We start from the raw sequence: 21,520 nt of genomic DNA on the forward strand, positions 1-21,520 counted from the left end.
TGGTCTGTCCCAAACAAGGTCATAGCCCGTAGCTCTGAGCCGACCTTCCACCTGCAGACCCATGTCTCGTGAGCATTCCCACAGGAACAAAACAGGCTCTTTACTTGTTAGTTTATTGTGATTTCATGCCTCTTAGGCTTCGCAGCCTACTGTACAGGGGAGCCACCCCACTGTCCGGACCCTCGTGCCGGAGTCCTTTCCCCGGCTGGGTCTTTTGCCCATCCAGGGCAGGGACCATTTCTCATTCATCTTCGTGCACTGGTATTTAGCAAAGACAATGCCAGGAAGCCTTCGATGCCTAGTACCCACTCTTAAATAAACAGGACCTTGGTCTCTCTGGCGGCTGGATTGGAAAGCACAGACAGCTTTCCAGTCTTTTACAGGGTTGGGGAGGGGGGAGCTGCTCCCGTTCCGAGCACAGCCAGGTCCCTCCTGACATTGCCGGCGCACTTCCAGTCCGGCCCCCTGCTCAGCGGTGGTCTTGGGCTCAGGGAACAAACCCAACGTAAACGCTCCAGGGCTCGCAAGGAGGAGGACCACCTCGATTGTGGTCCTGGTCGGCATCCTCATTGGCGTCCTCGCCCTTCTGACAAGGATGAGTCACAAGGTGATTCCTTAGGTAATTGACCACGCCATTGAGACCGAGAAGATGATTGAAAAGTACAGCGGGCTGGCCTCAGACCTGCTCACCTGGATCGAGCAGACCATCACTGTCCTGAACAGCCGCAAGTTCGCCAACTCCCTGACCGGTGTCCAGCAGCAGCTGCAGGCCTTTAGTACCTACCGCACCGTGGAGAAGCCGCCCAAGTAAGGGCCTGGGCACTCGGGAGGGCGGGCATCATGGCCGAGAAACCACCTCCAGAAGGTTGGAGGGCCTGGAGAAGGAATCCGGGAGGCGGCTCCTGGAGGTTAGAGAGCTGTCCATCTGTCACCTACTTCATCCTGTTTTGTCTCCCTGCTCCCAAGCCGTCAGCCTACAGGCAGTGGGCATTGAGTAACCCCTGACTCATAGCCAAAGAAATACTTTCCCAGATCCCTGAAGGGGAGCAGCAGTGAAATCTCAGACTTCAGGGTATCTTTAAAGAATGTGCTGGAAAGTTCCTCTCTCTTCTGTGCACTGAGCTGCGGGTTTGTTCTTTGGTAATGACCTCTGCATCCACAGCCCCAGAGCTCTCCACGTGAGGCCTTGTTGATCATCAAGCACATCCTTCTTTCTCTCCCATCTGTCACTGCTCATCCATTAGCAGAGCACTCAGTCTGCCTCTCGGGACCTCTGCTTCACTCCAGCGTGTGCAGGACCTACATGCACCTATACACATGCAAACACAACTGTGCACACACGTGCACGCACACACCCGCACAGACACGGGGCAGTCCAGCTCGCCCACCCTTAGCTTGGCCAGCTCCCCAGAAACAGATTTCTAGCTCATCGGTGGTACCCTCTGCCTCATTCCTCCCCCGCTCATTCATTCATGACTGGCACGCAGGGAAAGGCGAGACACGGAGTCTAGGATGTACTATAAACAAGTATCTGATTTCTGGCCTGACACTAACCCACTTTTAAAGTCCTAAATCCAATACAGATAACATGCCCCGTGAGTCTACCAGGCACTGCACACAGGGGTAGCATCTCCTGGCTGCGTAGACAGTGCTCAAGGCCACAGCCCTCCTGCAGGGCCTGTGAGCAGATAGATGGATTAGGCTGGCCTCAGGGTGGGGACCTTGCTTACCAGCTGATCTTTGACTACTGCGTGATGGAGGTAGAAGTCGGTAAATACTTGGCTACGGGCAGAAATGGGACAGTACCCAGTTACCTGGAGCTTGGACCCTGGATTCCAGAAATCCATCCTGCTGCGGGTTCTCATCTCCTACACCTAACGTCCTCCCGGAGCCTAGCCTTTCCTCCCCTCTCAGAAGCATCTGGGCTTTTGCATTGTTGTCAGGAGAGCTGACTTATTAGTACTCAGGTGAAAGTTGCTCTCGGTGCGATATGTTCTTACATGGATAATGCTGCTGCCACGTAAGAACATACATGGTTTTATTGACTCACTCAGCAAAAAACTGAGTAAAGAGCTAGTCAAAAGCCTTCAACTGTTTGCAGAACAGGGAAGAGTTTCTTTGTATGGATTAGTAAAACTTGATACCTATAGGAATTACCAGAGCAGTCCAGTTAGCCATTCCTCCGTGGAAGCAAATGACAAGCAGATGCTACAGTAGTTGTTTTCTCTGGTTTATGTTGCAAAGACTCAACCCCTATTAGATCTCAGCTGGCGAGTATGATAGATTGATAGATCTTTTAACAGGTAAGTAAACCTATGTAGATCCTCTTTACTTTTTTAAGAGAAATGTGTTTTGCTATCCAAGCTCCAAGATGCCAGGGTTCCATGTTCTCTTAAAAAAGAACAACTGGCTGGGACTCCCCTGGTGGTCCAGTGGTTAAGACTCCACGCTTCCAGTGCAGAGGACGCGGGTTTGATCCTTGGTCGGGGAACTAAGATGCCACATGCCTCATGGCTGACCAGAAAATTAGGAAAAAAAAAAAAAAAAAAAAAAACTGGCTGTGGGAATCTCGACACTCATCTCCCTACCTCTTTTTTCTTGACAGGTTTCAGGAGAAGGGGAATCTAGAAGTCCTACTTTTTACCATCCAGTCACGGATGAGAGCCAACAATCAGAAAGTGTACACGCCCCATGATGGGAAACTCGTGTCCGACATCAACCGGGTACAGCAACGTTTTCCATTTCACGTTGCCAGTGTGTTGATTGAGTTCCTGATAAGGGCACAGGGAATGGTCCCTGGACAGGGTTAAACCAAGCCACTTTCTGTGGTGTTATTAATGACACACCTGGCTATTGAGGGTGCTATCTGAGCTTAGCCCTGAGAGGTCAGACTCCACCCACCAAGCATCCATTCAGCCCCCTGTTCAGGGGTGGAGGGAGGGGCAAGATAGGTGAAGGGGGAGGTACTAAATAAATAAGAAAGATAAATAAGATACAAGGATTTAATGCACAGCACAGGGAATATAGCCCATATTTTTTTTTTTTTTTTTTTTTTTTTTTTTTGGTACGCGGGCCTCTCACTGTTGCGGAGCACAGGCTCCGGACGCGCAGGCTCAGCCGCTCCACGGCATGTGGGATCCTCCCAGACCGGGGCACGAACCCGTGTCCCCTGCATCGGCAGGCAGACTCTCAACCACTGCGCCACCAGGGAAGCCCTAGCCCATATTTTATAACAACTTTAAATGGAGTATAATCTATAAAAATATTGAATCATGTTATACACCTGAAACTAATACAATATTGTAGGTCAACTATACTTCAATTTAAAAAATTAAAAAAGAAAAAGAGGCAGTAGCTGCACATTTCCAGCTCAAAGCTGCCGTAAGAATGGGGATGCAGCAGGCTTGCCAGTGGGTTGAGTGAGCTCCTCATAAGGGCACATGTAATGGTCCCAGGACAGGGTTAAGCCAAGCCACTTCCTGTGGTGTTCTTAATGACACACCTGGCTGTTGAGGGTGCTAAGTCTAGCCCTGAGAGGTCAGACTCTACCCACTGTCCACCGGTTCAGCTCCCTGTTCAGATGCCCAGAGTCCATTTTTCAGAGCCAGTTTTATAGCCTATTCTCTATAGAACCTTGAGGTTTTTTGGAGAATATTGACTACTTTTAACGGAAGGGAAATGCCTTGTGACATTTCGGAGGTTTGGAGACCTACCACCACCTGGAAGTTCCAGTGGAATGGAGGTGGCCATTTAGCCAACAGGAATTTACTGAGCACCCACAGAGGCAAATAATACTGTACTAAACCAAGAGTCTGAGGCACATTTGGGAGAAGAGGGAACTGGGCGGTCATGACCAGTGCCCTCTGAATCTTTCATCTGCCCAGACAGGAAAGCCGAAAGGCTGTCACTGAGCTTTAATCTAGGCTCTGCCTAGATTCCAAAAATCGCTCAGTGTTGGGTGAAAGAGTCGGGACCCCCAAATCCCAAGAGCTCTCCTCTGCCCCTCGTGCAGGCCTGGGAAAGCCTGGAGGAAGCTGAGTACCGGCGGGAGCTGGCTCTGAGGGAGGAGCTCATCCGGCAGGAGAAGCTAGAGCAGTTGGCCCGGCGCTTTGACCGAAAGGCTGCCATGAGAGAGACGTGGCTCAATGAAAACCAGCGGCTTGTGGCCCAGGTAAAGGGGGCCGCACTTGGGGTTGCAGGAGAGGGGGAGCTTTCCAGAGCCCCCAGTAGACAGCAGGGCTGGAGCCCACGCTGGTCGCTCGGTGGCGGCAGCAGCATAAGCCTCTCCACAGGTCTTGCAGCCCTGCTCCCTGTGACTGGGCGGATCAAGATTCACATCTGAAAAGGAACTCTCCCAGATTGACAAAGCCTCATTTTTAGGAAAGAGCCACACAGTCCAAAAATGGCCCCCAAAGTTGTCTCACGTGAGCCAGTGGCGTCACCTAGAGCCAGAGTTCAGGCTGACATTTCAGTGGTCCTCCGGGGATGTGATGAAAGCAGTGCACCTCGTACGTGTCGGACATGCCCCTTGGACTCTGGCCTCTGGGGCTGTGTCACATTTCACTAGCTGAAAACTGACCCCGGGACTGATTCTCCATGAGAGCATCTGTTCCTTCCCACTTGGAGCTTGGAATCAAATTTCCCCTTTCATCCAGAAAGCAAGCATTCTGAGAGAATCGGAGAGTGTGCATGTACCCCAGATGGCATGGGGGTAAACCATCTGTGTACAGCTGCATGGATTCCTAGTGAGAAGCCCCTTCCTGCCCAGAATCGGGCAGGTCCGCACAAGGCAGGGTGGTGAGTGCTAGCAGGTGGTGAAAGAGCTCTGTTAGTAATACTCACCCAGTGTTACCCACAAGGATGGCACAGTGGGTAAAATCACAAGCTTCTTGTAAAGGTTCTTGTGAGACACTTAGTCTTTGGAGTTTGGCTCTGATAAGATAGGCTGAAAAAGATGGCAGAAGTAACTCGTTGGGAAAGGGTTTTCCTGTCTGGCAGTTGTTCCGGAGGGACCCGCTGTTTCTCTGCGTTTGGGGACCACCCAGGGGGAGCCTGATTGAGCTGCCTGTTTTCTTCCCTGGGGGACAGGATAATTTCGGGTACGACCTGGCAGCTGTGGAGGCCGCCAAGAAGAAGCATGAGGCCATTGAGACGGACACAGCTGCCTACGAGGAGCGGGTGAGGGCCCTGGAGGACCTGGCCCAGGAGCTGGAGCGGGAGAATTACCACGACCAGAAGCGCATCACGGCCCGCAAGGACAACGTCCTGCGCCTGTGGAACTACCTGCAGGAGCTGCTGCAGTCCCGGCGCCAGAGGCTTGAGAAGACGCTGGCCCTGCAGAAGCTCTTCCAGGACATGCTGCACAGCATCGACTGGATGGACGAGATCAAGGTGGGTTCAGGCACCCCCATCCCCCCCCCGTGTCCGCCTGGGGCTTCAGCACCCGCCCTGCAATGGGAGTGTGCTTCCATAGGCACCTCCCAGCCCCACCTCCCTGAGTCAGAGTGGAGAATCCGAGGCAGCACAGCACCGGGCTGCATCCGCCTCTCAACGGCTTAGCTCACACTGCTCCAGCCCAGATCTTCTGTATTCCCCGTGATCGAGAAATCTGGGGTTCATGGTAGCGCAGGTGTCAACCTGCAGGGCCTAGAAGACGCAGACATCCATCAGGAGCCTGGAGAATCAGGCTCTGGGTAATCACGATTTGACTCTGGTGGGAACCCAGACCTGCCGGCACAGAGCCACCAAGAAGTCTGTCTCCTCTCCCTCTACCGCAGTGGCTGTCAGACTGACCACGGAGCTTTCTAAAAATACACATGCCCAGGCCCCAAGTCAGGGACACACATAGGAGATTGAGTGTAGGGCTTGAGCTCCTGAAAGGTGCTCCCTGAATGATTTTTTTTTTTTTTTTTTTTTTTTTTTTTTTTTGCGGTACGCGGGCCTCTCACTGTCGTGGCCTCTCCCGTTGCGGAGCACAGGCTCCGGACGCGCAGGCTCAGCGGCCACGGCTCACGGGACCAACCGCTCCGCGGCACGTGGGATCCTCCCGGACTGGGGCACAAAACCATGTCCCCTGCATCGGCAGGCGGACTCTCAGCCACTGCGCCACCAGGGAAGCCCTCCCTGAATGATTTTAATGGGCACCCCCGGTGGGAACTCCTGCTCTGTAGCTTCTTTCCCGCTGAGCAGCAGCCATTTTCCAGCTGCATCTGACTCATCCTGGCCTCAGCACGCCACGGACGCTCCCTTCAGAGGGGTCTTCTCCTAGCATGTGGGTGTCTTCACCTCTCCTCGCTCCCTCTACCTTATTTGTCCTCTTTGCCAGGCTCACCTCTTGTCTGCCGAGTTCGGGAAGCACTTGTTGGAGGTCGAGGACTTGCTCCAAAAACACAAGTTGATGGAGGCTGACATCGCCATCCAAGGGGACAAAGTGAAGGCGATCACCACAGCCACTCTTCAGTTCGCTGAGGAGCCAGGTGAGGCCACAGGTGTTCTCCTGTTGAGGCCTCTGGCTCAGCACTCCAGCACCCCAGCTTGGATAAATCTAGTTGTACAATTCTGCCTCTTTCATCAACTAATGGTGCAAGAAAGAAGTTTGAGGGATAGCAAAATCCTTCAGAGGGCAGGCAACTGCTTTGCCCATCTATAATCAGAAGGATTTATAAGAACCAAGAAGGCATGCTCCGTCTTTCATTCTCTCTGCTAGTTCAAGTTATGGCAGAGACAATTTAGGTTTACAGCTTCTGGTCTCAGATAGGTGACCCCCCACTGCCTCTTTGAAGAATCATCTTGAAATTTGTGCCTGGTTCTTCTTAAAAATAATTTTACATTGTGCATTTCTAGTGAGAGTTGACCCAACTTTTAACCTCTCTTATTCCTGAATTTTTTGTGGGAATTCATTAAAAAGAACTAATTAAAAGCCCGTCCTCTAAGCAACTGGGAACTGGGACCCCCCGCGTCCAATCCCAAAGCCCCAGTGAGATGGCAGGTTCTAGACGACATGGTCCTAGCCCGGCACCTGATCTGAAGGTTGCCCTTCAGATGAAGCCCTTACCCTTTTTGTCCTCCCTCCTCCCATTCCTCCCAGGGTACCAGCCTTGCGACCCCCAGGTCATCCAGGACCGTGTCAGCCACCTGGAGCAGTGCTTCGAGGAGCTGAGCAACACGGCAGCCGGACGCAAGGCCCAGCTGGAGCAGTCCAAGCGGCTCTGGAAGTTCTTCTGGGAGATGGATGAGACCGAGAGCTGGATCAAAGAGAAGGAGCAGATTTACTCCTCCCTGGACTATGGCAAGGACCTGACCAGTGTGCTCATCCTGCAGCGCAAGCACAAGGCCTTCGAGGACGAGCTGCGCGGGCTGGACGCCCACCTGGACCAGACCTTCCAGGAGGCTGAGGGCATGGTTGCACGCAAGGAGTTTGGGCACCCGCAGATCGAGGCCCAGATCAAGGAGGTGTCTGCCCAGTGGAACCAGCTGAAGGAGCTGGCTGCCTTCCGCAAGAAGAACCTCCAGGACGCTGAGAACTTCTTCCAGTTCCAGGGCGATGCGGACGATCTGAAGGCCTGGCTGCAAGACGCCCACCGGCTGCTCTCGGGAGATGTGGGGCAGGATGAAGGGGCCACACAGGCCCTGGGCAAGAAGCACAAGGACTTTCTGGAGGAGCTAGAGGAGAACCGCGTGGTGTTGGAGCATCTGGAAAAGCAGGCCAAGGGGTTCCCCCAAGAGTTTCGGGATTCCCCAGATGTGACCAACCGGCTGCAGGCCCTCCGGGATCTCCACGTGCAGGTGGTGGCCCAAGCGGACATGCGTCGGCAGAGGCTGCAGGATGCCCTGGACCTGTACACGGTGTTTGGGGAGACGGATGCCTGTGAACTGTGGATGGGTGAGAAGGGGAAGTGGCTGGCCCAGATGGACATCCCAGACACGCTGGAGGACCTGGAGGTCGTGCAGCACAGGTCAGGGCCGGCCCTTCCCTCTCGCCTCCCCCTACGCGGTCTGTGCTCCTAGTGCTGGAACAGCCTCCAGATCCACAAGGGTCTCTGAGAGGCCATAGGATGCCCTTGATCACAGAGGCCAGGCACTGAGAGTCACGAGTTCTAATCTGCCTCTGTGGCGCTTGGTACTTCACCCCCTGGGACCTTCCTCAAAATAAGACAAAGGGGCTCTTTCTGGTCCAGGTGTTTGATGACTTTTCAGCTACAGCAGCCTTTGTTCAAATGAATGGTAGATGGAACCCCTGACATATAACACAGTGGAAAGTGGAGTGGTTGTGGTGAAGGGGGTGTGAGAGGCTGGATCCCACAAGCTCTAGCTTTCTTTGGCAGTCCCTAAACCACAGAACCCCGAGGGGCCACAGAGACCAGTTTGTAAATCACCAGTCTGCAAGGCCACTCTCGTTTCCATTATTGGGATTCCATCAGCACTCTGGCATGGGAGGGCGTGCCCCCAGTCTGTGCGGCATCCCATCATCCTGAGTACAGAATCCAAGGAGTTGAGGAAAAGAAGTCACTCCTCGATCATGCCAAGGTGGTCCCACGCTGATGCTGGAGGGACCTGGGCTCTTATCTCAGAAGAGTCAGCTTTCATAACCACACGGTGCCCCTCCCCTCAGCAGCTCTGCCTTCTCCTACCAGGGATGGAGCACCTGGCTGGGGAGGTATCCTTCAGGTCCAGGTGTCAAGGCAGTGGAATTAGGGTCCATGAGCAGCAGCTGGGGCAGTGGAGGCGTGGCATGTAGTCTCTGTGGCGATTAACACCTCCTACACCTCATTTTCCCATAAACCTCTCTGTTTAGCCAATTGTCTTATAAGTAACCAGTTTTCTCCCAGCCTGACCCAGGAAATGCTAAACCATGAAACTGGACCCATGAACCAGAAAATAGGGTGTGTCAGCACACCTTTCTCCCCTCTTACCTGGTCAATGTATTTAGAAGGTGGAAGGAGAAAGCAAGAGCTACACGTTCTGGAGACTGGCCACTGCTGCCTTACCAATCCTCCTTTTCTCTGTCCACATCAGGTTTGATATACTGGACCAGGAGATGAAGACTTTGATGGCTCAGATTGATGGCGTGAACCTTGCTGCCAACAGCCTGTTAGAGAGTAGCCACCCACGCAGTGGGGAAGTGAAGAAGTGCCAGGACCATCTGAATACCAGGTGGGGTGTGGGTAGGGCTTGGGGCTAAGGGCTTCTTTTCCCGACACCTGACAGAGCCTTGGGGGTGTGGCCCAGTAGTCAGGATGCCTGCTATGCACTGCCAGGTTTGTACCCTCAGAGCTCTTGCCTCACTCAGCCAGAGTCTCCTTCAGACACTGGAGCTTTAGCAGTAAGGAGGAGAGACCTGTGTGGTGACCAGCCCAGGGAGGGAGAGAGACCTGTTCACAGAGCTGCGAATGCTGTGCCTGGGGCAGGCATGTGCTGAGTGATGGAGCGAATGTCCTGAGTGCATCCATAGTTAGAATCAGGCCATGTGGTACTCATGTCGCATTTCCCTGGACGTTCTTAGGCAGGGAAGATTGCTTTCTGAGAGCTCTTAAGTACTGTCCATTAAAAAAAGCTCCTGCTGGCACCAAAATGTAGCATTGGTAATGAGACTGGCTTGAATGAAGAGGAGAATTAGCAGCAAGCCTTGAGCACGCTTCGTGGCCAGAACAAAAAACAGGCCCTAAGGAGCCTTTGGAGAGGGGCTGCTTTCAGTACAGGGTGCAATTTCCACGAGTTCCTTGAGGACCTCTGAGGACAGAGCACGCACCTGTGTCCTGTTTGTTACCCTGGGTCCTACACGCACAATGGGACGTGTTCGCCATCTCCCCACTACCCCGGTCCCTCTCCCCACACGTGTGCCTGAGCCCTGCTCTGCCCGAGGCAACCTGGGAGGTGGGGTTAGGGAAGACTCAGCTGTAAAGAAAAGGAGCAGCACAGTCGGGGCTTAAGAGGAGGCAAGGGGTGACTTTGGAGCCACTATTATCTGAGCATCCAAAGAAAGGGACTGTAGTTCAGGAGGGTCCTCCGTAATCTGAGGTTTATGCAGAGGAGGGGCACGCCTCCTTGTTCTTCTTTTAGGTTTGGAGGTAACGGGACGCATGTGCATGCATGTGCGCGACACACAGGAAGAGCTTGTCAGCTGCTTTGTTGAGTTATGGTCAGAGAATGATCTTACAGACCTCTAAGCCATACACCACCCTAAGTGTAATACACCAAGATACTTATCCTCAGGTGAGAGAGAACCTGAGGTGTGAAAAGGTAAAATGGTTTTCCATGACATCTGAGTGTTGAAAGGTACCTGAGCCATGTACCCCAGACAGCCTGCATCCTGCACAAACATTCCAAGCATAGGGAGCTCGCCCCGTCCCCGTGGAGCACACCCCATTTGGGAGCAGCTCCTTTTGGGTAGAAAGTTTGATCTCATCATGAGTGGAAATCTGCCTCCTTGAAAATCGGGCTCTGCCCGTTAGAGATAACGGAACTTACCCTGATTCTTCTTCCACATGATAGCTCTTCAGGTTTTTTTGTGTGTGTGTGGTACGCGCGCCTCTCACTGTTGTGGCCTCTCCCGTTGCGGAGCACAGGCTCCGGACGCGCAGGCTCAGCGGCCATGGCTCACGGAGCCCAGCCGCTCCGCGGCATGTGGGATCTTCCCGGACCGGGGCACGAACCCGTGTCCCCTGCATCGGCAGGCGGACCCTCAACCACTGTGCCACCAGGGAAGACCTCTTCAAGTATTTTTAGAGACAGTTGTCATTCTTCACCCCATCCACCGTCCTGCCTCCAAGTCGCTGCTGTTCTCTCTACAGAGTGCATTCTCCTCCAACTACGTAGTCTAAATCATGCTTGTTTTTAGGCCAGTCCAGGTTCCTCTCCTTCCCAGTTTCCAGGATGAAAAAGTATCTTTCCCTCCCTCGACTGGCTTAAAGCTTCACATTCTACCTTGTATTATAATTTTGTCCTGAAGAACTTTTCTACTAGACTGTAAGCGAATGAAGAGCAGTATCTTTATATATTGTCCACAGTGCTCTGAGCACCAAGCATTTTGCTGTCTGAGGTTCCCTCTGTTCAGAATATTCTTTTCCCCAATATCCACTTGCCTTAGTCCCTCGCTCAGATCTCAGCTCACGTGTCACCTTCTTGGAGCAGCCCTCACTGTCCACGCCATTCAAAGTATCACTACCTCCTTCCCATCCAGCTCCTCTGCCTCTATCCTGTTATCTTGCTTTCGTTTTTTCCATTGTACTTGTCACCACCTGATGGATTAAACACTTATTTGTCTCTGCCCACTCGAATGAGAGCACTTTGCTTTGTTTGTTGCTACATGCCCAGAGCCTTGAACGGGGCCTGACACAAGGCACTTGGTAGTTGTGTGATGTAACACAGTGAATGAGTGACCGGGGACAAAACTGAAATCTCTTCTGTCAGGCTCGGCACATATGAGTCATTCAAACACTTACTGAATGTGTGATTATCTCCCACCGCATGCATTCTAGTGGACCAACATTTTCTTAACAATCTTGGGCCCAGGACCAAACCTGGACTCCTGACATGGTCTGGCCAGTGCTGCCTAGAGCAGTTCTATCAACTGCCTCCCTTTTGGAGATGGTGCAGTGGAGAGGAAGGTGGGTTTAGGAGGTAGACTAGACCCAAAGCTCACCCTGTCCCCTGTGTGGGCTCTGCCTGGTGGCTGCAGTGAGGCCACACCAGGAAAAGTCTGGAAAATCACCACGGAGTCACTTGCCCAGGGGCACTGCCAGACCCTCTCCTGTGGCTTCTGGACGGAGCTGGAAGATCTCACAGCCCTGGAGTGCCTCGCTATCCTTTCACAGTGGTTTCAGACCACCTTGGAGGAAATCTTCTGCTCCCTTCCCTTGAGGTCCAGCCTCAGCAGCATCTGTGCACCAGGCACAGAACAACCCAGAGTTGAGGGACTTCACGTCTGGACTCTCCCTCCTCTCTTTCCTGGAATTCCCAATCCTTCCTCTGGGCTCTTTTTGCTCTCTCTCTCTCTCTCTCTCTCTCTCTCTCTCTCTCTCTCTCTCGCTCGGAATTCCCGATCCTTCCTGGCCCATCTCCCACCTCTGTTTGCAGGCCTGTCTTCCACCCCCAGACTAGCGGCACGGTCACCCTGGGAACGCCCACAGCGTGCTCTGCCCAGCCCATCTGCCTCCTGCCTCCACCTCCATCCCCCGGTGCTGGGACCACAAAGATGAGCGAGCTACTCAGGGCCCCATCCTTAAATAGATCACTCCCGTGGAGGCACTGGAGGTTTGCCCATTGAAATACAGCTCAGATGACCACCATGAGATTGCTATTATCCCTCCTCACAGCTCCCTTAGTCCTCTCTGCCTGGTATGCGCTATGTACGTAGTATTTTATACTATCGTTTTTTGGTGAGTTTGTCTTAATTTCTCTCTAACCCATACACCCCGTGGAGCAAAGTCTAGCTATGACTGTATCCTCCCAAAGTCTAACATAATGCTTATACATTGTGGATATTCAAGAGAGTTAGGCTCAATTAGCGAATGTGTGTTCAGCATACTATCGCGTGCATCTAGATTATGGTGATGCAGGATGAGTAAACCTGGGTCCACGGGAGGTGTCCCTGGTGGTCGGGGCCCAGGCTAATGGGCAGCTCTTCAGAAGAAGCTTACTGTGGGCTGCAGACCAACCCCAGGACATCTGCCCAACATCTGCACCCTCCCCAGTTTCATTCCAGACTGCACACTGAAGGTTAAGATGATGTTTTAATTATAATCCCAGCTTCTCCTTCCCCCTTCCTCTTCCTTTTCCTTCTCTTCACCAGGACTCTTTTATTTTAGAACCATGGTGGCTTTTCTTAGGCCCTGGGCACTTGGAACTTGGTCTTAGGCTTTCCTCTGGGGAAGCTGGGACCCTGTGTCCTAAAGCATTCTTGAGGTTGATAATGGGAGGTTTCTAATTATTTTCATGACAGGTGTACCTCGGAGATATCGTGGGTTCAGTTGCAGATCACCCCAATAAAGCAAATATCAAAATAAAGAGAGTCACACAAATGTGGGGGCTTTCCCAGTGCATATAAACGTTGTTTACAGTATACTGTAGTCTGTTAAGTGTTGCAAAAGCATCATGCCTAGAAAAACAACGTACATACCTTAATTTAAAATACTTTATCACTAAAAAATGCTAATCATAGGAGCTTTCAAGGAGTCATAATCTTTTTGCAATAGTAACATCAAAGATCACCGCCCACAAGTCACCATACAAATATAATAATGCAAAAGTTTGATATTGCAATAACTACCAAAAAGTAGTACAGAGACATGAAGCGAGCAAATGTTGTTGGAAAAATGCCGGGGATGGATTTTTCAGCAGAGGGTCACCACAGACCTTCAATTTGTAAAAAACAAAAACAAAAAAACCCTGTAGTATCTGTGAAGCACAGTAAAGCGGAGCACGATAAAACAAGGTATGCTTGTATTTTTCAAACTCTGGGGAAACTGTACGTTTGCCTGAAATCCAACTACATATAGAGCTTACATACAGAGCACCGTGTTCCTTTACTGATGGTTGGAATAACATCACAGCTCACCTCCCGCTGATGGAAAGCTCTGATTGGCAGTTATGTTGTCTTGAGTAAAATTGGATAAACATATTTTACTCATGACAGTTTGTTGGATAGATGACTTGTTTCAGCGTGCAAGGCCTATCAGGAGAGACTCTGGAAGGGAAATCTGGTGTGCCTTCTAAATGTGGAAGGGACACCCTGTGGGAAGCGTTAAGGAAGACGGTGTCTCTGTCCCCCGTCTCCCTCGGCAGGTGGCAGGAATTCCAGACCATGGTGTTGGAACGGCGGGAGGCTGTGGACTCGGCCCTCCGGGTGCACAGCTACTGTGTGGATTGCGAGGAGACCAGCAAGTGGGTGATGGACAAGACAAAGGTGGTGGAGTCCACAAAGGACCTGGGCCGGGACCTGACAGGCGTCATCGCCATCCAGCGCAAGCTGTCGGGGCTGGAGCGTGACGTGGCCGCCATCCATGCCCGCGTGGGTGCCCTGCGGCAGGAGTCGCAGCAGCTGATGGAGTCACACCCTGAGCTGAAGAAGGACATTGGCCAGCGGCAGGCGTATGTGGAGGAGCTGTGGCAGGCCCTGCAGGAAGCCCTGAAGAGCCAGGAGGCCTCGCTGGGGGAAGCCAGCCTGCTGCAGGCCTTCCTGCAGGACCTGGATGCCTTCCAGGCCTGGCTGTCCACGGCCCAGAAGGACGTGGCCTCCAAGGACATGCCTGAGTCCCTCCCAGAGGCCGAGCAGCTCCTGCAGCAGCATGCGGCCATCAAGGACGACATTGACAGGCACCAGAATAGCTACCAGCAGGTCAAGGCATCCGGAGAGAAGGTGATCCATGGCCAGACGGACCCAGAGTACCTGCTCCTGGGCCAGCGGCTGGATGGCCTGGATAAGGGCTGGGATGCCCTGCACCGCATGTGGGAGAGCCGCAGCCATGCCCTCGCCCAGTGCCTCGGCTTCCAGGAGTTCCAGAAGGACGCCAAGCAGGCTGAAGCCATCCTCAGCAACCAGGTAGGGCAAGGCATTCAGGGCCAGGGGCCAGGGGGCATCTCTCAGGGCAATAGGGAATTTATGTCGTAAGTCTGCAGCAGGGCTCAGGGGCCAAATTATGCTTTTTTTGGACTCTCTCTAGCCACTAGTTCAGAGGACAGTCCTCTTCGTTCCTTATCACGTGCGCTTTCCAGCCCCGTGTCACAGACTACGTCTTGTTCTTGGGCCAGTTAGAGGCTAGTAAAGTGAATTTTTCCCTGGGTGGCTACCCTTCCGTGTGGCTTTAGGCGTCCTGTTGATCAGGTGCCCCCGAGTGGGGGTGGGGAACCAGACCCAGGGAGCTCCTTCCTTCCACAGCTCCAAGGGGTGCCATTCATGCCGTCACCTGCATGGTTGCACATGGTGGGCCTGCCTGGCGGGTGCCCTCCCCGCCTCCTCAGCTTGTCTTCATGCCTGTTCTGGAAACTTGCTTCAACAGGAATATACTCTGGCTCACTTGGAGCCCCCAGACTCCCTAGAAGCTGCAGAGGCCAGGATCCGGAAGTTTGAGGAATTCTTGGTGTCTATGGAGAACAACCGGGATAAGGTTTTGAGTCCTGTGGACTCTGGAAACAAGCTGGTAGCTGAAGGAAACCTCTACTCAGACAAGATCAAGGAGAAGGTGCAGCTGATTGAGGACAGGTACCCTCCACCCCTAGGGTCACGGGGCCCGGTAGGGTGGTGGTACAGCTCTCAGCACCATCGTGACTGTGGCTCTGGCTTCCCTTCCAGGCACAGGAAAAATGACGAGAAGGCCCAGGAGGCCTCAGTCCTTCTGAGAGACAACCTGGAGCTCCAGAACTTCCTGCAGAACTGCAAGGAGGTGAGGCTCCAGCCAGGCTGGCCACTTTGCAGGAGATTCCTTCTAGAAGCAGAGCGTCCTAGAGGTGGGAAGTCCTTTCTAGACTCAGGAGTCTAGATTCCATAAGTGGGGAGCTCTGGGCACTTGACAGCTTAAGTCCTTCATCCTCTAGAATCTTTGGTTCCACAATTTCTTTTTCAAATCTGTAAAGATGGCTTCTAATTTGTCAAGTCCAGGGCAGGCTTTCTCAAAAAGTGGCCTGAGGACTATCTGTATTAAGAGTCACCTAGGGCCCTGGTCAGGGTCGTCCTGAAAGTCATGTGACCTGTGCATTCATACAGGGCCCCGTGCTTTCAAGGGCCCCATGTTTAGTTTAATGCTCTCCTGTTGCCATCTTGAAACTCTTTTTTTTTTTTTAATAGTTTTCCTTTAGCAGATTCTACTTTCAAAAAAAAAATTTGTTTTACATCTTTCTTGGAGTATAACTGCTTTACAATGTTGTGTTAGTTTCTGCTGTATAACAAAGTGAATCAGCTATACGTATACATGTATCCCCATATCCCCTCCCTCTCGCACTTCCCTCCCACCCTCCCTATCCCACCCCTCTAGTGGTCACAAAGCACTGAGAAATTCTTAATAATTTTGAATATTTCCATTTTGCACCAGGCCCTGCAAATTATGGAGCCAGTCTTGGCTCTGGTTAGATGCAGACTCCTGGGCCCCACTTGGGCCCAGATGAACCAGAACTTAGGGGGTGAAAAAGAGCAGCATTCTCAACCAACCTTCTGGTTGGAGAACTGCTGACTCAGAAGCTCCTCGCTCAGCCTGGGGAGAGCTGTACAGGAGGGTCTTTAACCTGCACTCCTAGGTCCTTCCGTGAACAGTCCTTCCATGTGGAATGGGGCTTCCCCTGACTTCTTTCTTGCTTCCGTCCTCATACCCCTTTCCTCTCAACCCAAATGACTTTGTTTTCACCCACCTCTGCCCTTGGTACCAGCCAGGCTTGTTATGGTGCCAGGACATCTTGGAAACATCAGAGGCTCATCACAGTCCTTCCTTCATTGGTAATTATAGGATCTGCCTTGGCTTCTTCCTCAGAGAACATTTTCTCCGTGTTTATTAATGATTTCTCCCCCTACTGCCAAAGGGTTGATTTTTGATTTATCCATCCATTCAGTAAACACTTGTTGAGTTCCTGCAGTAGGCCAGGCCCTGTCCTCGGTCCTGGAAATGTGGAGAGAAGTATAAATATACCTGGTGTCGTACTGCACACACTCTAGAGGGGAAGACACAGTAGTGCCTGTATTTTAACGCTGAGACAACGCGGGTTAAGTTTCCTGTGCTGGGAGTTAGGGATCCAGAGTTGGAGGGGAGTACTCTGCTGTGCGCATACTTCCTCCCCTTGGTCCTCTTCTTCCCCAGCCAGAGCTAGGCGGCAGTCCTGCCCTGGGCCCCTGGCCAAAGAAGGACACTCGGGGACCATTGAACCCACTCTTTCTGCCCACAGCTCACTCTCTGGATCAATGACAAGCTGCTGACATCCCAGGATGTCTCCTATGATGAAGCTCGAAACCTTCACAACAAATGGCTGAAGCACCAGGCGTTCGTGGCAGAGCTGGCTTCCCACCAGGGGTGGCTAGAGAACATTGATGCAGTGAGTAGAGCGAGCATTTGGGCTCTCTGCTCCGGGTGCTTCCCTGAGCAGCGCTTCACACAGGGCATGGACACTGGCCCGCAGCTTGCTGGACGGTGTAGAACCTGAGCGTGAAAAACTTCTCCAAATAGTAGTTAGACCTTCAGAGCTCCTGATACGTCCAGTCTTATAAAACCCGGTCAGAATGGGTGCCTCCTCTGGGTCATCTGAGTCTGGGGACAGTCCTGGACACTGAGGACACAGAGTCAGAGCCTCAGCTTTCAGTGCTAGGACGGCAGTAACCTCTGTCTGCCTTCCATCATCCACGCCAGGGCCCCGCGCTGTCCTGCCCAGGGGCAGGGGAATATGTGAGATGAGCAGAATGGGCCAGGGACTACTGACCCTCACTGTTTGGATGGGCAAACCACCAGGGAGTGGTCATTCGTACCAAGGGTCCCCCCTGTAACCAGCTTGCCCAGGGGCCCAAGTCAGAATGTGGCCGGAGTTAGATCTGGGAATAGGAAGGGAGGTACCTCTGCCCCTCCCTGCTGTGGCTATCTGGAAAAAGCGGGCCTAGGGCCACACAAGGCTGTGTCCATCGTGGCTAAGGGTGCAGGCTCCGAGCCAGGCTGTCTGACTTCTCAACCTCCCTGCGCCTCAGTTTCTTCATCTGTAAAATGAGGATAATAACGGTACCCACCCGAGGGAGTTGTGAGCATTAAAGCACTTAGAATATTACTTGGCAATTATTAGGCACTCAATAAATATTAACTATTATTAGCAAGTAGGTATTCCTAGGCCCAAATCATCTGTAACCTTCCGAAAAAGAAACATTTATGTGGGTGAAAACCAGACAAGGCAAACTCAGCAACTAAAAGATACCACTGAAGGTCAGTGCGCAGCTTCTGGCAAGACAATTAAGAGAGGGTGAAGGATTTCCCTGGCAGTCCAGTGGTTAGGACTCTGCCCTTTCACTGCTGAGGGCCCAGGGTCAATCCCTGGTCTAGGAGCTAAGATCCCGCAAGCTGCGCAGCACGATAGATAAACAAACAAACAAACTCACAGAGAGGTTTCCATGGTGGTTGTACCTGGGTGGATCTTGAATCTTTTTTTTTTTTAAATAACTAAAAAAAAAGTTTAGTACTAGCTGGTTCTTGTCTGCAGCTCCCTATGCTACAGTCTCCCTGAGTCATTTGCCCCAGACACGCTCTCCCTGTCCCACCTTCTACTGCAAATAACTCTGGGGGTGCAGAGTCTTTCAGCCGAGCCTCGCCTGAGTTCTAGGCAGATCCTTTGCCTCACTGACCTCCCCTCGGTTAGCCCTTTGCAACCACCTGGAACAAGGCGGCTCTCCAAGGTCAGAGGGTGAACTCTCCTGCTTCCCCACACAGGAAGGAAAGCAGCTGATGGAGGAGAAGCCCCAGTTTGCGGCCCTGGTGTCCCAGAGGCTGGAAGCCTTGCACCGGCTCTGGGATGAGCTTCAGGCCACCACACAGGAGACGACCCAGCACCTCTCAGCCGCCAGGAGCTCTGACCTGCGTTCGCAGACCCAGGCTGACCTCAACAAGTGGATCAGGGCCATGGAGGACCAGCTGCGGTCGGACGACCTGGGCAAGGACCTGACCAGCGTCAACAGGATGCTGGCTAAGCTGAAGGCAAGTGAGCAGGTTGTAGACTGAGGGGGTCTTGGAAGCAAATCTGCAACCTGAAAGGGAGTACCCTCCTGTGCCCTTAGCTGGGCTGGCTTTTATCAGGTCTCCCGGTTCACAGCCCAGCTCCTACCCTTTTGCAATGGGTGAGACAGGGAGGGATCCAGACGGGGGTAATAAAAGTGTGCGTGAGAAGTATAGGACAGACGCTCAGAGGGGCAAAAGATGAGGTGGGGGCAATCCAAGGAGACTTCTTAGGGGAGGCTGAGCTCAAACCAGGCCTTTGAGGATGGGTGGGATTTGCATGATGAAGTGGACGAGGGGTTGCCCGGGTGCCAGGGCTGGTGCCGACGCTGTCCCCTTGTGTCCCAGCGTGTGGAGGACCAAGTGAACGTGCGGAAGGTGGAACTGGAGGAGCTGTTTGCCCAGATGCCCTCGCTGGGAGAGGAGGCGGGGCATGAAGACTTGAGCATCGAGAAGCGGTTCCTGGACCTTCTGGAGCCCTTGGGGAGGAGGAAGAAGCAGCTGGAATCATCCAGAGCCAGGCTGCAGATCAGCCGGGACTTAGAGGATGAGACGGTGGGTGGGCCGCAGCTCCCCCCTCCCCCAGCGGCTGAGCCGGCAGCTGTCACCGGGATAGCTGGCGGCTGCCCGGGGCAGTTGTTGGTAGCAGACGTCTGGTCATCTCACCGCCTTGTCTCAGAGGGTGGTCGTGATGACTACATGAAACGTCAGTGTAAGCCAGTGCCTTTTGAATGGTAGCTCGCTCGTGGACTTTGGGGCCAGGCAGACCTGGGTTCGAGATCCAGCTACGTTGCCTTCCCTCCAAGTGACCAGGAGCAAGTTATTTGGAACCTCAGTTCAAAATAGCAAAATGCCCCCATTTTACAAAACCCTGTTGGGGTGTTGGGAAGAGCTGGGCAGACACAGTAAGCAGAGCTCTGTCTGACCCGCGGTGAGTGATGGGGAAAGGGTGGCTGTGATTGTCGTCAGCTGTCCCCCGCCTTCTGGTCTCCGCAGCTCTGGGTGGAGGAGAGGCTGCCTCTGGCCCAGTCGACCGACCATGGCACGAACCTGCAAACTGTGCAGCTGTTCATGAAGAAGAACCAGGTGAGTCCTGCCACCTCGTCAGTCCCACCCGCCCCGCGGAGGAAGCCCCAGCCCTGATCTGCACAAGGTCCCCAGCAGCACATAACAGATTATTGTTCTTTTTTTTTTTTTTATAATTTATTTATTTTTGGCTGTGTTGGGTCTTCGTTGCGGTGCGCGGGCTTCTCATCGCGGTGGCTTCTCTCGTCGAGCACGGGCTCTAGGCGTGCGGGCTTCAGTAGTTGTGGCTCACGGGCTCTAGAGCACAGGCTCAGTAGTTGTGGCGCACGGGCTTAGTTGCTCCGTGGCATGTGGGATCTTCCTGGACCAGGGCTCGAACCCGTGTCCCCTGCATTGGCAGGCGGATTCTTAACCACTGCGCCACCAGGGAAGCCCCAGGTTATTGTTGTTGTTGATAGCTACAGGGTCCCCAGTCTGTGTTTGTACTCTCACAGCCGAAGGAGCAGCTCTGATGATGGCAGAGAGAATTCTGGGAGGACCACAGAGTGGGGCGGAGGTGAATGGGGCCGGGGGTCCAGGTGCTTTGGGATTTGGGGCCATTCAGACCCATCAGGGCACAGGTGCGTGCAGGACCTGGAGGCCCTGGCCTGGGGTTTCATGTGCTTTACAGCTTCTGTATCCCGTGACCTCCCTGAGAGGAGGCTCTTAGCTCCTGGCGTCTCTCCCATCACTGCCTTGTCCCTCTTCCAGGGCTAAGCTTGGCCTATTGAGTCTCCTCGGGATAAGTAGGCCCCTGTTCTCTAGACACATGAGCATACTTGTGGGGCTGCAACGCCACGAAGAAGCTGCTAAACTTGGACTCTGAGCCATTGGAGGAAACCTCCGTTGGCTGTTCTGCTCTCCCAGGCTGGATTGGGAATCTCTGCAGCCCTGGTCAGAATCCTGGAAGTGAGCAGATGCACTTCCTCTGTGTCAGGGCTGCAGGGGAAGCCTGCGTCCTCCAGGAAGGCCAGCTGCATGGGGTCATGGTCTGGCCGCGTGGTCTAGCCAGTAGCTGGCCGTACCCCTGCTCTTGGGCAGAGAGTCCCTCCTGCCTGGTCTGCTCTCTGCTTCAGGAAGTGGCGGCAGCCACAGTCTTGAGCAAGGAGCATCTAGGAACTTATCCCAGAGAAGAGCAGTGTGTCCCAGAGTGCCAGTCGAGTCGGTACTGCAGCTCATTGGGGAAGGAAGGTCATGGCAGACAGTACGTCCTTCTCCCCAGATATCAGCAGCCAACATCTGCTCACAGAACCCAGCAACTGTGCAAAGGCCTGAATGAATTATATTCAAAGACGTTCCTTAAAAGCTCCCTCGAACGCTTTGCTTCTAGTTGGCATGATCAAATCACAGAGGTTCCGGTGGCAACACGTAGGGACCTGAAGTAGAAGGTGGTGGAGGCGGGGCTTCTGCTAACGTCACACCCTCCAGTTAAAGTGGGGAAGACTGGTAGAAGACTATTCTCGGGGCCTCAGTTTCCTCAACTATAAATTGAGCCAACTCTAGTCCTTCCAGTACTCAAGACTTTAGCCTCAATAAGTGTTATTGCCAATGATTTTCAACTCCCCTGGCTGAAGGTTGCTATTTCAGGAGAAGGGCAAGACTAATATGGATGGGGTTCCCCTTAACAAGAAGGGAAAGATAATCTCGTGGGAGAGCATGGCTGCCCCAGTAAAGACTATTTTAGGCTAAAGCCAAAATCCCATTTTATCGTTTCTTCTACTGCAGTGGTCAGTGTGCGTCAGGCTCACACGGAGGGCTTGTTAAAACACAGTTGACCAGGCTCCACCCTA

General features: G+C 53.0%; 1 protein-coding gene across 3 annotated transcripts in view; it reads left to right on the top strand.

The window, feature by feature from the left end:
• The window catches only part of SPTB (spectrin beta, erythrocytic), a 123,812-nt gene that overhangs the window by 79,438 nt on the left and 22,854 nt on the right, over window positions 1-21,520 (top strand). For all 3 annotated transcript variants that reach the window (XM_024750824.1, XM_024750826.1, XM_024750825.1), the window contains exons 9-22: window positions 620-807; window positions 2,606-2,723; window positions 4,013-4,171; window positions 5,089-5,391; window positions 6,326-6,476; window positions 7,088-7,955; window positions 9,016-9,153; window positions 13,783-14,539; window positions 14,997-15,199; window positions 15,290-15,380; window positions 16,867-17,013; window positions 18,384-18,647; window positions 19,014-19,220; window positions 19,662-19,751. In XM_024750824.1, coding sequence (XP_024606592.1) covers window positions 620-807; window positions 2,606-2,723; window positions 4,013-4,171; window positions 5,089-5,391; window positions 6,326-6,476; window positions 7,088-7,955; window positions 9,016-9,153; window positions 13,783-14,539; window positions 14,997-15,199; window positions 15,290-15,380; window positions 16,867-17,013; window positions 18,384-18,647; window positions 19,014-19,220; window positions 19,662-19,751 — 3,684 coding nt within the window. The remainder of the gene's footprint in view (window positions 1-619; window positions 808-2,605; window positions 2,724-4,012; window positions 4,172-5,088; window positions 5,392-6,325; window positions 6,477-7,087; window positions 7,956-9,015; window positions 9,154-13,782; window positions 14,540-14,996; window positions 15,200-15,289; window positions 15,381-16,866; window positions 17,014-18,383; window positions 18,648-19,013; window positions 19,221-19,661; window positions 19,752-21,520) is intronic.

This window comes from Neophocaena asiaeorientalis, unplaced genomic scaffold (assembly GCF_003031525.2).
Source record: "Neophocaena asiaeorientalis asiaeorientalis breed wild unplaced genomic scaffold, Neophocaena_asiaeorientalis_V1.1 scaffold140, whole genome shotgun sequence".
Lineage (NCBI taxonomy): Eukaryota > Metazoa > Chordata > Mammalia > Artiodactyla > Phocoenidae > Neophocaena > Neophocaena asiaeorientalis.